At 40.4% G+C, this 14968-nt stretch overlaps 1 protein-coding gene across 1 annotated transcript in view; it reads right to left on the bottom strand.

Annotated features, from left to right (window-relative positions):
* Nucleotides 1–14729, bottom strand: part of VPS45 (vacuolar protein sorting 45 homolog) — a 60832-nt gene extending 46103 nt beyond the window's left edge. The window contains exons 1-10 of the mRNA XM_039246297.1: nt 14506–14729; nt 13758–13892; nt 11027–11087; nt 7630–7709; nt 6483–6551; nt 6225–6362; nt 5699–5809; nt 2483–2617; nt 1930–2043; nt 1362–1529 (exon numbers count right to left, since the gene is read on the bottom strand). Coding sequence (XP_039102228.1) covers nt 1362–1529; nt 1930–2043; nt 2483–2617; nt 5699–5809; nt 6225–6362; nt 6483–6551; nt 7630–7709; nt 11027–11087; nt 13758–13892; nt 14506–14598 — 1104 coding nt within the window. The 5' untranslated portion in view covers nt 14599–14729. The remainder of the gene's footprint in view (nt 1–1361; nt 1530–1929; nt 2044–2482; nt 2618–5698; nt 5810–6224; nt 6363–6482; nt 6552–7629; nt 7710–11026; nt 11088–13757; nt 13893–14505) is intronic.
* Nucleotides 14730–14968: the final 239 nt, after the last annotated feature.

The following is a 14968-nucleotide window of genomic DNA, read 5'->3' as shown; positions in this document are numbered from 1 at the left end:
GGAGTCTACCAGCCTAACTTCAGTTTTTTCACCTCTAAAGCAGCCTTACTAGATTAAATTTCCTAAAATACTGCTTTCATCGTATCGACCTTCTGCATATGACCCCACAATGGATCTCTTTGCTTATCTCAGCAAGTGCAAATTCCTGTGACCAGCGTCTTCATAAATGGTTCCTGTTTACCGATTCAATGTTACCTCCTATTTCTTCCACACCCACTCTCACATGGTTTATTACTTTTTGCATACTTCTGCATCTTTGCTTTTCTGTTAACCCTCAAAGAAAACCTCCTCCAGATTCCATTCATTCTTGATGGTCTATCTTAATGCCACCTTCTCTAAGGGACTTCTCTTAATGACTTCTAATCTTATTATAGTCAGCACCACAATTTTGCCTTAATTAAATATTACCTCGGAACACTAAGTGTTTCTCGCATTTTAGTTTTGTCCCTTCAACAGTGCTGCAAATTTCTTAAGGCCAGGGTCTGATTATGTCCCTTGCTCTGGTAGCTCTCAACATTTTAAGATTGAAGCCCCATCTCCTTTCAGTGGCCATAATTGGGCCCGGCCTTTCTGGCTTATCCAAGACCACTCCCCGTCTCGTCCCCTGCACTAGCTACACTGAATTACTCTCTGTTCCCTGAACTTCCCCCCACATCTCCACGCCTGCATTCTCAATGCTAAGAGTCTCCCCTCTTCTCTCTGGCTGGTACACTTCTACTCTGTCTGGTGCACTCCGACTACTTGGCCAGACCCGATCTAATGTCTTCTTTCCGAAGCCTCATCCTTAGGGAAAACACCTGTCCTTCCTCCGTATTTCCATATCCTTTTGTACATACCTCTAGCATAACAGCGGTTCTCATATGGTAATTCCTGGTTTAAATCTCTTTCTTCCCTCATATGTGTGCGCTCTTTGAGGAAAAGTATAGTATCGGTTTCCTCTTCGTATCTGCAGATCCTTACAGCGCTATGTACATGTAGCGGGCATTCACATGTTTATGGAATGAAGAGGGGGTGTTCGATAATAAAAAACTTGGATAGTCACAAAGCCAGTAAGTGGCAAACGGCTAAAATCCAGATCTTCTGATTTCAGCCTAGTGCTCTTTCTAGCAGCCTGGGGTGCCCTTGTAAGTACTCATTAACTCAGTAGCCTGAACCCTCGGCGACTGCACATTATTCTTCTCCTGTGGCTCTTAACGTGTATCTATCTTAACTCAAATTAACCTGTGCTCCTGTCTCAACTCCTTGTTACATAACCAATTCCACACTGGTGAGGAAGGGTTACGTGCCTTTGTATCTCTTGCTCTGCCTGGCACAGTGCCTCACACATAGTAGGTGCCCATCAAATTGGACTGAATAGATACCTGGAGAGCACTAGAATGGTCATTTTGACAGGCCAGTTCTTGCTCAACTTCTGACACTTCCAGCAGATTCCGCTCACTGACCAACCGTGACAGCTCTCCGACCACTGTCACGTGCTTTGATACAGTCCCAGACATCTTCTTAAACTGTGGGTAGTTCTCGACAAAGGCCTGCCATGGGAAAAACATCAAACGGGGTTTCTGTTAGTTCTTGACTGCGGACATACATGTACAAAGAAGGGAAAAAATAAGCAGGAATTGTTCTGCCCAGACTAAGGCATCTACCAATCACATGGTATTTTGTTTATGCTTAAAAAGAGAAGAACTGGTAAAGGTCAGTAGACTGACTCTTTAAATAGTCCAAATGTGACTGAAGAATGGACAGAAACACATGGCTTGTTATGAAGTTTTCACTACACTGTTTCCTAAGGAGAAACGGTACAGAAAATTATTTCAAACCAAACAAAATGAATCAAGGCAGAAATCAGACTGAGAATATTCCAGAAATGTTGCTTACACGAATAGTTCCAAAGTCTTGCATGTTAGTCATCCATGAACATGTTCAATTTACCTTCATGTCTGCTATTGATTCTAGTTTTTGCTGTTCTTTTGGTTTCTTCTTCTGAAAATCTTCCATGAGATTCTTTATATTGCTACCAATCTCAGCAAAGTTCAGGTACATATTCTGTGAAAACGGAAGTTGAAAATCCAGTTCTCGCAATGAGTCTGACTTTCAGATCATTTAAAAGAAGTGAGAAAGCATCCCAAAGACGGAATTGAAAGGCAAGAAAATTCCATTCTAATGACCAAATCTGGAGAGTGGCCAGGACATGGGTGGTGAACGCCATTACTATTCTCACAAAGGGCTACAGAAGGGAAGGAAGTAAATAAATCGGGTCTAACTATGAAAGTATAACAGTAAATATGTGATTTCTATGGAAAAAAACTGTTAAAGAGTCCGAATCCAAATCGTCCGCCTTCTCGTGAGATGCAGCTTATCTGCGGGATGCTTCTATCATCCTTCCGCATGAAATTCCACATCTGTTTTCACTCGAACAAGTCAGTAGTGGCCTTCTTACATAAAAACAATGAAGAACAATTTAAAAAAAGTTTTAACCACCTACATTAGCATAGAATTCATCGTTTTCGGCAGACAGGACCACTTCTCGCAAATCTTTACTGATCCCCGGCACTCTGGAAAGGTCGATCCGATTGTTGTTTATGCCCAGTAGCTCATGGACCATGGCCTGGTAGGTCCACTAAATGAAGAATGAGGACAGAAAAATCAGTGACCGACAAAACATGGAAACAGCAAATGTTCAGGAAAACAAATAAAAACTGGTAATATTCTCAGCAACTAGGCCTCTGTACACAGAGGCTCTTTATTTAGTTCAAGTTTTATTAATACTTTGTGTTATACGAAGCATTAAGACGCTGTAGTTGGTTAAACTAAAAGTCAACATGCTTTTAGATTTTATACGTTTGGAAGAAGGGCGGGGAGATTAATATTCCTGATGGAAAGAAAACGAATTAGATCTATCATTAGCTCTGCTTTTTGCCTGTGAATTAAGGGTATATTTTTGGATTCACAGATAGGGCTATATTGGTACTGCAGTTACGAGCTGTACCATTTCCTGTGCGCTTCTGTGGTTTTCTGCAGCCTGAGAAGTGTGTTCTTGCAGATCTGAGTGGTGCTATATTTATCCTGGGAACACTAATATTATCAGAAAAAAACCGTGTAAGTTGATCAAAACACACATATGCAGAAGCTTGCCTCTGTATCCATTTGATTTCATATTTTTCCTGCCTATGAAGTGTGAAGGAGGATTGGTCTCCATTCTTATAAAATGTGAACTTACCTGGCAAAAAGTGGAAAGGAGAAACTACAAATTTTGCCTTCGCACCATTTATGGACAATGGGTTGCTTTAGTCCTAGGTCCTTTAGACAAGCCTTAAGTATTTTCCAGCAAATTATCCTCTAACTCTAGAATCTAAATGCTAGGAAGATATATACACTTTTACTTTATCTTAAGCAATACAGACTTATTATGGAAGAACTTAAGAGGTTATAAAAGAAGGTGCTTCATTTCCAAAAACATTTGCCAAATGAATCCTTAAAAAAACAAAAAGCAAGTTTCAATTGGGGCACGTAAACTAAGTACAACAAAATGTTGTACACAGACAGCATGCTTCTACCATTAGCACTCACTCTATAATTAAAATTATCAGCTGGGCCACCTGGGTGGCTCAGTTGGTTAAGCGTCCAACTTCGGTTCAGGTCATGATCTCATGGTTCGTGGGTTCGAGCCTGTGCTATCAGTGTAGAGTCTGCTTCAGGTCTTCTGTCTCCCTCTCTCTCTGCCCCTCCCCTGCTCGCGTGTTCTCTCTCTCAAAAATAAACATTTTAAAACAATTATCAGTTTACTTCTCTCCCCACTGCATCATGAGCTCTTTGAGAACAGAGACTTTTAACTCCAATCCTTAACACAACATCTGGAACATGATTGGTCTTCGTTTGTTGAATGAATGGTTGTTTTTCTTTGGGAAACAGAATTATAGGCAATCATTTTTCTTTCTTTCTACTTTTTTATATTATCAAAATGTCTTTAGCAAACATATATCACTTTGTGTTTTAGGACCATAAGGCTAACCTAGCATAGAGAAGTTGCACTCCACAGTCAAAGATTTCTCCTGGCACGATTATAAGCTGGGAAGACACTGAAACATAGACTACACCTTTCCCTATGAATTCAAAGTCACTACTAATAAAGCCTCTGCTTTGTATAAGGTACAGTTCTTCTACTTGCAGAAGAACAAACACAGGTAAGACACAGTCTGCCTTGAAGGAATGTGAGAAAACAATCAGAGGTACAGCATGGTAAGTGCAGCACAAAACACAGAGTTCTGTAGTAATTTTAAGGAAAAAAGAACATGTCTGACTACAATGATAAAACACTTCAAGGAGACGTTTTGAGTGGTTTTAAAGGAGAAGAATGTTGATAGGTGACGATAGGGAGAGAAGGTATTCTAAACATTCCAGAGTTTAGACAGAGGTCCCAACATGAATAAAATAATGGCTGGAAACCACATGGCACACCTGCGGAGTACTAAGCTGTAGGCTAACGATGGCCCTATATCATTAAGGCTCTTAGATGCCAAGTTCAGGAGTCTGTATATAAGCCAGTAGGCAAATGGGAACCAACGAAGACTTTTAAGTCTGGAGCGAAAAGATCAGAACTGTGCTTTAGGAGAAGTAAGTTCAGGGGTGCCTGGGTGGCTCAGTTGGTCAAGCATCCGATTCCTGATTTCGGCTCAGGTCACGATCTCAAGGGTTTTGTGGGTTCGAGCCCCATGTCGGACTCCGTGCTGGCAGTGTGGAGCCTGCTTGGGATTCTCTCCCTTCCTCTCTCTCTCTGCCCTTTCCCCACTCATGTTCTCTCTCACTCTCAAAATATAAATAAATATATAAAGTAATTTAACAACATTGTGTCTGTGGACTATATTAGAGTGGGAAGAAATTAAAAGTGGGGACTTGAGGCCTTTCTGTTTCAGTCGTCTTGGAGCCTATGGAGGCCTGCTGGGAACAGGACTTCTACAATGACAAATATGCCTGGAAGGCTGTGGTCCAAGGCCATTTCTGCCGGCTACTGTAAGCAGGGTCTCCAGAACCAAAGGGAGCACACAGCTCTTGAAACCAAAGGCGCTGATGCTCAGGATGAAAGGGAATTCTATCTAGGCCAGAGATGAGCTCATGTGTACAGAGGAAAGAAGGCCACAGCGACTCCTGGTGGCGAAACGAACACAACCAGAGGAGTCTGGGGAAAGAGAGCTCCTAGTCCAGGAGATAGCGGCCTGGTCCATGCCAGTTCCGAAGCAACTGTGCCCTCAAGGACTTAAACTTACTGAAAGGTAAATCAAAGTATAGATCTGTTCTCATATGATAAAAGAAAATAAGTGCGGGATCAAGTCGATGAGTATTTCAGTAATCTTGTAACACATCAGGGTGTACACCAAGGTAATGGCAGTAAGAATGGAAACCTGCAGACAGACGGTGGAAAAGTAGAATCTACAGAAGCTAGAAGTGGCTTTGATTAGGGGTGGAGGTGGTGGCACAGAGGGACAGGAAGGACGAAGCTGAAGAAAGAACCGAAGACGGCTGTGAATGGAAGAACAGGGATACCTGAGCAGTAGGAAGTACAAGGCAAAAAAAAAAAAAAAAAAAAAGAAAAGCTGAAGATACGGAGGCGAACACGTGGATGACACCGTACATTTCCACATGGGCATTTCTGATGAATGCCCCTTGGACTCGTACTGCTACAAGGCTAGTAAAGGTTTCGCACCTGGTTTAGCAATGGGGTGATGGCATCATCGCAACGATCTAAAATAAGCAGCAACGGGGGAACCTCAGTCCGCCGGAATTCAAACAGTTCATACTCCTTAGTTATTACTTGCTGTGGACGAGAGAGAAAGACGGTTTGGTCAACCAATGAGTTGCAGACAGAGATGATGTAACCAGAAAATTCATACGTAAAATATGCATTTAACAATAGCTCTTTGCGTCTTCAGAGGCCTTCCAGATAAGGACTCAAAAGTCTGATGTCGGGTAGCATCCTGTTTAAGAGGTGAGGATTTAAAACTATTTGACAAATGGCTTAACTGGATCAAAATAGGTTGAATGGCTTGCAAATGTTTTTTGAGTTGAGCCTAAGAATCTCAGCTCTAATTTGTTGCTTTTGGTTTTTTATTACAAGTATCTGCCTCTTTGCCAATAAAACCTCACTGGTTACAGATAAACTATTCCTATGGTTTCTGAAATCTGATAAGGAAATGAATGGGCTTTGGAACCGGGGATAGAAAAAGCTGTACCTTAACACATTCTGCAAGTCTCTTTGCTGCCTCTGATGCAAGCTGATACCGAATCATGGGACATTTCTTCAGAGATAAAAGGAGAGCCGTCAGTCCTTGCGTGGTTCTGGATAGCTGGGCTGGATCCCAGTTCCGACCCTTTGTGTTAAAAATGTATATTCAGAGAAAACATTTGCATTTTTTTCTTACAAGTCCAATCAACTTGCTGAATCAACTCCCACGTGATAAACTTATTTTTTTATCCTTTTCGTTCCATACCTGGCAGCAACCCAAAATATTGAGGGAAAACAAATGTGGATTCACGGCAATGTAATCACCATAGAATTCCTGCAAATGAAGCACGAGATCAGTCAGTCATTTCATAAATTCCAACCGTACCATCAAGTAATATTTTCGTATGTGACATAACACTATGTGATACAATCAAATTTGAACAAATGCAGGTGTAAAAGATTTAAAAAATGGATTAATTAATAATTGAGTCATGATAGTCAATGTGGGGGAATACAAAAATTATAATACAGTAGCAATAATAATAAATCTTTCAAGAAACAAAACACAAAGCCGTAGAGGTATATATATTACGTTTCTGGAGACCTCTGTGCACACGTATCCATGAGTAAAAATAAGACACTGCTACAGGTTATACAATGTCACAGACAGATGAAGAACGTTGCTGTTCAGTGTATTCTTTTTTTTTTTTTAATCGAGTATTTTCTCACAAGGCAGAATATGATTTAAAATAAGTCATTCTTTTTTATTCATTTATCGCCTAACACATCTTTCTGAAAATCCAAAATTCGTTTATTTGCTGCCCTAGGTCTTCACTTAGGTGATAAATGTATTCAAACATCTCTGATAAACGTGTTCAAGAACACTCAAGTGTTTAAGAAGCAAAAGGTAACATGGTACGTTCTAGTGCGATGTATTCTATGCCATGCAAAATATTTAGAAGTTTCTAAGTTTTCAATTGATGACAAAAGTATGCTTTTTACCTCCCAGAGCAAGATAATCATAAACAGACCTTTAACAAACCTCATTCACTTCCTTTACTGTCTATTCTTTCCCAATCAGACATAGCCCTGTAGACGAACATTCTTACAATGTGGTTCATAAAACAAGCAGAAGATATATCTGACTCTGTCCCCAACCCTATGAAACCCTCCTGACCCGTTCAGTAGGGATCCAATACCAACCAGTCCAATCTCCCTATTCCAAATGATTCCTTTAAGTTTGTTTCCACTCAGTTTGATACCTCTTACAAACTTTCTAAATATAAGAACAGGTTTATGCACATTTAGTGGGTCTGATCAACAGGGTCCCTTGAGACAGCACTCTTCTTATTTTAGAGGCAAATCTTTAAAAAGGGTCACTCTGAGCGATGTGTTAGAGGACCCGTGTGTACCTGAACTTCAGCCACAACTTCCTGTTCATCAGCTTCAGCCAATGACTTCACATCACTCTTGCTGATCACATTACTGAAATCTGAAACAGACATATGAGTTGCAGTTGATTCAAAGGAGATCACCTTTGCTGCAATTAGAAATAAATAGGCTTGACAGTTAATAAATGACTAAGCGAAGTCTGGATACATTGTGGTATATGTCAAAGTTAAACACCTTCAAATGGAAATGGGTAGCACAAGTATGTTTGAATTCAGAAATCCATAATACTACTAAAAAAAAAAAAAAAAAAAGACCACTATGCAGGCTTTGGAGGATACCCAGGAAGCAAGTCATTATACTGAAAATACAAAATTAAAGGAAAGAAGTACACTTTAATTCTCTCACACACAAACTGTACCACCAGATAACCAAATAGAAGATGAGGGGAAATTTCTCTTTATGGAAATATTCCAGCTAAAAAAACAAAGAAGGAATGATGACAACAGAATCAAAATATCATCATTTTTGTCAGCCATTGATGAATCAAAAACGGACCCAGGCACTGAGCACCAACTGCTGCTAATTATCACAATAAGAGACAATCGATGAAAGCACACACCACCGACTATGAAATATTCTTGGCAAAAAGAAATAAAATCTAAATCTAATTAAGTCTCTATATCCAAGTACCAATTTACAAAACTAGAGAATAGAGGAATATTTTAAACTGCAAAGAATTTGTTAAACTACTCCATGGGGACACAATCAACAAGATGCAGTCTGTGAGAAACTTAAACAGAACAATGGAGTTTCTTCAATAAATAAATTGTACAAGGGGGGGGGGTTAAGAGAGAAAGAAAGAGAGAGGGAGGGAGGGAGAGGGAGAACACCTATAGAAGATTAAAGAAACTTAAACAACATATCAGCCAATAGCAATGTGTAGACCTTACTACGATCCTAATTCAAATGGAAAACTGGGAAAAAAAAATCCAAAACAAAACCATATGAGAATTTGAAATCTGAACACTGAATGAATATTTGAAAATAGGAGTTATTTGTCATTATTTGGCTATAATAACGGTATTTATAAAAATGAGGCCTTATCTTTTAGAGATGCATCCTGAAATATTTAGGGATGAACACACACGATGTCTTAGATCTCCTTCAAAGTAACACTGGTGGGGGGTGGAGGAAGTGGCAGCGGCATTGCGAAAACAAGACAGGCTGTGGCAAAGCGATTTTTGAAACTGGGTGATGGGTACCGTGGAATTTATTATACTATTGTCTGCTTCTGTATACATTTGAAAACTTCCATCATAGAAATAGTTTTGATTAAAATAAAGGAATGAGCTACTGATACACACCACCACCTGAGTGAATCGCTAAGGAATGCTGAGTGAAAAAAGCCAATCCCAAAGAGTTAAATGCTGTGTAATTCCATTTATAGAACATTCTTGACATGACAAAACTACAGAAATAGAAAACAGATTAGTGGTTGCCAGGGGTTACTGAGGGGGCTGGTGGGAGGGAAGTGGATCTGGCTATAAAAGGGCAATAGGAAGGATCCTTATGGAGATGGAAATACATACTTTTTCAATGTTTATTTATTTTGAGAGAGAGAGCATGAGCAGGGGAGGGGGAGAGAGGGGGGGGGGGAGAGAATCCCAAGCAGGCTCCACGCTGTCAGCGCAGAGCCCAATGCGGGGCTCAAACGCGTTAACTGTGAGACCATGACCTGAGCCGAAGTCAAGAGCTGGATCCTTAACCTACCTAGCCATGCAGGTGCCCCAGAAATATTTGGTACCTTGACTGCATCAATGTTAATATCCTGGCTGTGGTATTGTACTATAGTTATATGAGATGCTACACTGGGTGAAATGGGTTTAAAAATAAATGGGATTTCTGTCTTATTTCTTACAACCATATATGAATACAATTATCTCAGAAATGTTAAATTATAAAAGAAAACCTGTGACTATCAGCCAAAACAAACAAACAAAAAAAGCTAGGATGACAGAAACTAATAAAATTGCCAATTTTTACCCCTTGGGGTTGTTATAAGGGCTGATTCAGATAATATATGAGGAAGTTCTCTATAAAATACAGTCTTATCGGGGCACCTGGGTGGCTCAGTCAGTTAAGCATCCGAGTATGGCTCAGGTCATGTTCTCATGGATTGTGAGTTCAAGCCCCACATTGGGCTCCATGCTGACAGCTCACAGCCTGGAGCCTGCTTCAGATTCTGTGTCTCTCTCTTTCTCTGCCCCTCCCCCTTTCACACTCTGTCTCTCTCCTTCAAAAATAAACATTAAAAAAATAAATAAAAATACAGTCTTATCACAAATGTTAATTTTTTTTATTTAAAAAAATTTTGTTTATTTTTGAGAGTCAGAGCGTGAGCAGGGGAGGGGCAGAGAAAGAGGGAGACAGAATCTAAAACAGGCTCCAGGCTCTGAGCTAGCTGTCAGCACAGAGCCCAACATGGGGCTTGAACCCATGAACCATGAGATCATGACCTGAGCCGAAGTCGGATGCTTAACCGACTGAGCCACCCAGGCACCTGACAAATGTTAATTTTTGGTATCATTTGCATATGGTATAGAAAGTATGTATATCTTAGAGTGTAATCTAAACCCTAAAATAGCCTTCAAGCAAGCTTCAAAATTTCTCAAATGTCCTACATACTGAGAGTTAAGTTTTGTCTTTGGTTTTGGAAATGGTACCAAATAAACTATACTTACTAATCCTATAAAGATCAATAATGACATCTAGAGGAGAAAGGATGTAACTTCCAAAGCAGAATGTATTACATAAAAAAAAAAAAAAAAGAAAAAAGAAATTCATATAAAATGTATATTAGTCACAAACCTAGTTTATTTCCAGGACTCTACCTTCTCCCAAGCCCCCTCCCCCAAATTATGTACATAAGAGGCATCTACTGAATGACTTATTCTTTCAAGTATTACATAAAGGAGCAAAGAGAACTGGAATGTTTCCATCTGGTACGTAAAGTAAATCTCTGCTTTTCCAACAAACTCAAGTATATCCTCCCTCCAAGTAAATAAATCAGCCTCTGTGCCTCCGTTCATGAAAGTATAAAATAGGAAATAAGTGTACCCTTCCTTTAAAAAAAATTTTTGGGGGGGCAGAGATGGGATGTGAAATTTGGCTACTTATAACTTTTGACTTACAAAGAATCTTGAATGGCAAAGGAAAAGTTAAAAAATCATTTTTACATAATCAATCAATGATGAAAAAAGTCATGCTTAGCTTTCTAAAATAGAACTTTGAAAGGACATTAAAAAACTCAGACTCATAGAGTGATAGATTCAGTTAACTTGATGATATGCAGTGCCCAACAGAACAAAGTATCTAGGATATGGTTACATGACTGAATAGGTGAAATAAAATACTTACAAATAAAATATATACTGTATTTTGGTCTTCGGAGCTCTTGAATCAGATAATCCACATTCTCCTAGAAAGTAAGGAATAAACAAACAATATATGAGGAGAACTGCTTAAGTAAAAAATTTATTTATTTCAGTATTTAGTGAGAATCCACTGCGCGCTGAGGTCTAGGTTAAGTGTTTGTATATTGCAGGGATGAGGGCTGGTAGTAAAAAAGAGATGTATTAAATATTCAGGAATCATCCATAATATTAACTAGCTGCATTTCCTTGGCCAAATTAAGATTTTAAAATATTAAAAACACAGGGGCACCTGCATAGCTCAGTCGGTTAAGCATCCAACTTCAGCTCAGGTCACGATCTCACAGTTTGTTGAGTTTGAGTCTTGCGTGGGGCTCTCTGCTCTCAGCACAGAGCCCACTTTGGATCCTCTGTCTCCCTCTCTCTCTGCCCCTCCCCTGCTTGCGTTCTCTCTTTCTCAAAAATAAATAAAACATGAAAAATATTAAAAACACAGACATTGAACTACAACATAAAATTGATAATTAACTCTACAAATTTGCCTCAGGCAGCTGGCCTATAAAGTATTCATCTGATCAAAATTCTTACATAGACTATCAAAATGTAGCTAATTCTTTAAAACCCACCATTCAAGAGAAAATATACTTAACTGTATTTGCTTTGGCTTTTAACTTATTGGGACGTAAGATTGTATGACTATAATGTCTGTGAAGTATTTGCACACAGCAGGCTAAACCCTTTCATATAACTACATTATTTAAAAATAAAATATGAAATCTAGAAGTAAACATAAGAATTCCAATTACATAGGATCATAATGCAGGTTATCCATTTCTGATTAGAAATTTAACTATTAACTTGTTAATAGTTAAATTTCTATATGAATTTGGTCCCCAAACTAGACATGATATAAAATGCAGTTCTGAATGTTTAAAAAAAAAAATCACACGTCTTTAAAGAGTTAAAAATAGCGTAAGCAATGCACATCACTTGTTAAATGAGAAAAGGGTTTTCTGAATTGTCATTTAGGTTAAAAATACATTAAAAATTAACTTTGTAATTTTAAGGAAAAATCGCTTTTAGTTTGAGAGAGTATATATATAGCTGTGAAAGAGATTTTTCTAATGAAAATCTTAGGAGATGGACTAGATGACCTCTAAGATCCCTTCCGGCACCAAAATTTCAAGAGCTACAAATGTGAAACAATGAGAAATGACTATAACAAAGTATTAATGTTATTCCTTCATTCAGGAACTCTTTACTGAGGTCCCCACCTGTAGCAGGCACGGGAGACATAGTAGTGTGAAAAAACATATACCACCTCTGTTCTCATGGAGCTTAAGGCTGGTAGGTAAGACAGATATTAATCACGCAAACTCTATAAAACTTCGACTATGACAAGCAATGGGGAGAAGCAGGTGCTGTAAGTGCTGTATAAATACTGGTGCTATAAGCCCCAAAGAGGGGGCTTTGGCGTGGTCGGCAAAATCAGGGAAGGCTTTCTGGAGGAAGTGAATACATCCCAGGCAGAGAGAAGAGTCTGTTCAAAAGTCCTATGGCACGACAGAATAAAGTGAACTGAAAGATTAATGTGTCCAAGACCACGGGGGCGTGGTTTGAAATGAGGTTGTACAAATGACAGGAACTAGACCATACAGAACCACAATTAAGGAGTTTTGTCTTTAGCATAAAAAGAAGAAGTCATTCAAGGATTTCAAGTGGGGAGGACGTGATCAGATTTGTATTTCAGAAAGTACATTATATACAAGCATGGTAAAACAGTGCATTGGAGTTGAAGAAGATGAATATAAAGAAAATATACAGGAGCACCTGGGTGGCTTAGTCAGTTAAGCGTCTGACTTCAGCTCACGTCATGATCTCACGGTTCGGGAGTTCGAGCCCTGTATTGGGCTCTGGGCTGACAGCTCAGAGCCTGGAGCCTCCTTCAGATTCTATGTCTCCCTCTCTGTCCCTCCCCTGCTTGCACCCTCTCTCTCTCTCAACAATAAACATTAAAACAAAAGGGAAATATACTAAATAAGATTGAAATAGTACAGGATTTTTACAGGAGGACGCAAGCTAGATTTATAAAATGATGGATGTAAATGGACAGAAAGCTAAAGAACAAATGGAGAATTAGGGGAAGAGAACAAATCGAGAACAGGAACGAGCATGGGCTGATGAAAAGGCCTGGTTGGTTATAGTGGGTGAGCAGAGATTGGACACAGGAGGCTGTGTACATAAGGGCAGACCAAACCAGTTAAGGAGGGCTGTGAGGGCTGAGCTACTACATATTGATTTAATCACGGAAGTAAAAGTGAGCCACAATCATGTTTCTGTGCATAAACGTGAATAAAACGATAAAAGATTCCGGATACTGGTGTAGGTATGTAAATGTACAAGATTAAGTGGCAATGGTGGTCAGGGTAATAGGTATGAAGGGCGCTCCAGGAATAAACCGATGTGGGTCTGTCAATTCTGGAGTTCGTGGCTTTGGAAGTAGCTGAGAACCTGCAAGCCACCTTGGAGGCAAAATGGGCTATAAGGAGTGAACGGAGATGTGGAAAGGAGAAAAGTCGAGGTTATAACTCTGATGAACCAGGCTAAATACGATGCCACAAATGATGGTAAGACAAATTTATTTTGCCTTCTTAATGCTTTCAGAGCATAGCGTTCTGTATGTGCCTGGGCAGATGACAGCTCGGTTTATGTTGTACCTTCGTAGGGCGAAGAAAACAAATTGCTTTCAGGTGCTTCATGATCTCTCGATTTTGAGAATCAATGCGTTCAAAAAGGTACACTTCCTTCTGAAGAATCTCCGATTGTGTGTATACCATACTCACTATGCCAGTCTGTGAAGAGAAAGAATGAACTAATATTATGCTAGTCAGAAGTAATACAAACAAGCAACACTGCCTAAGCCTTTAAAAATTATTTTTTTATTAACACTTGGCTGGATTACTAACACTTACTAACCTATGTATTAACACTTACTGAGCATCCGACAAATATAGGTAATGTACCAGAATGACGTTCTCTCGCAACACAATCCATACATTCCCAAAACAAAATTTTTCCCCAACCACCTTAGATTCTGTGATCAACAAAGAATAACCTGTCATCTCAGCTTGAGCACTCCTGGCTTTCTTTTCAAAAGACGACGCTGAGTGGAAATAAAAAGTCTTCCAAGCGCTCTGGCTCACATACTACTTCTTGCCAGAGACATTTACAAAAGATTCCTGAATCCAGTAAGTCGTTCCGGGTTACAAGAAGAAATCTCTGGCAGCAGTTCGGGCCATTGAGACTGGAAAGCTACTCGACAGGCTTTATTCCACCTTTCAGTTCCACGCAGAACTGACCCTCGTTTCAAAATCTTTCACTAAACACCAAATCCTACAGCGGAGTGGGAGTAGCAGGCGTGAGGGAGGCAGGGTACCCCACAGACACGGAGCGAAGCAAACTCACCGTCTCTTTATCCATGAGAAGTACTTTCATGCCCGGCCCGCTGTCCTCTATCATTTTGGAAACGTACTGCTTCACGGCAAAAACCACGTTCATGGTGGCGAAGTGACAGGTTAGCCCTGCAGCCCTGCCCGCCCCCTCTTTTCTGGCTAAATTTACCCCCGGCCTTTTGGCCGGGTCTCGGCGGCTTCCTGCCCGCCCGGCGTCGGCTTCCGGAAGTCCGGGCGACTGCGGTGCTGGGAGTTGTAGTTCCGCCGCGCGGCGCGGGCAGCTGGGCCTCGGGGCTAAAAGGAAAGGTCCCACGGAGATCCCCGGGGGCTACAACGCTCGGCAGCGATTCGCCAACCCGCCGCCAGCCCGGAGGTGTCCGAGGCCTGGACTCGAGGCGCCCCGGCTGCGGCCGCGAGCCTCTCTCGCTGGCTTGGGGAGAGGGTACCCCCCTCGCCGGGTGGAGGAACGTGGCGTG

Source organism: Hyaena hyaena, unplaced genomic scaffold, assembly GCF_003009895.1.
Source record: "Hyaena hyaena isolate Hyena2069 unplaced genomic scaffold, ASM300989v1 scaffold_284, whole genome shotgun sequence".
Lineage (NCBI taxonomy): Eukaryota > Metazoa > Chordata > Mammalia > Carnivora > Hyaenidae > Hyaena > Hyaena hyaena.
Note: the sequence above shows the minus strand (reverse complement) of the source record. Positions and strands in the feature narration are given on the sequence as shown.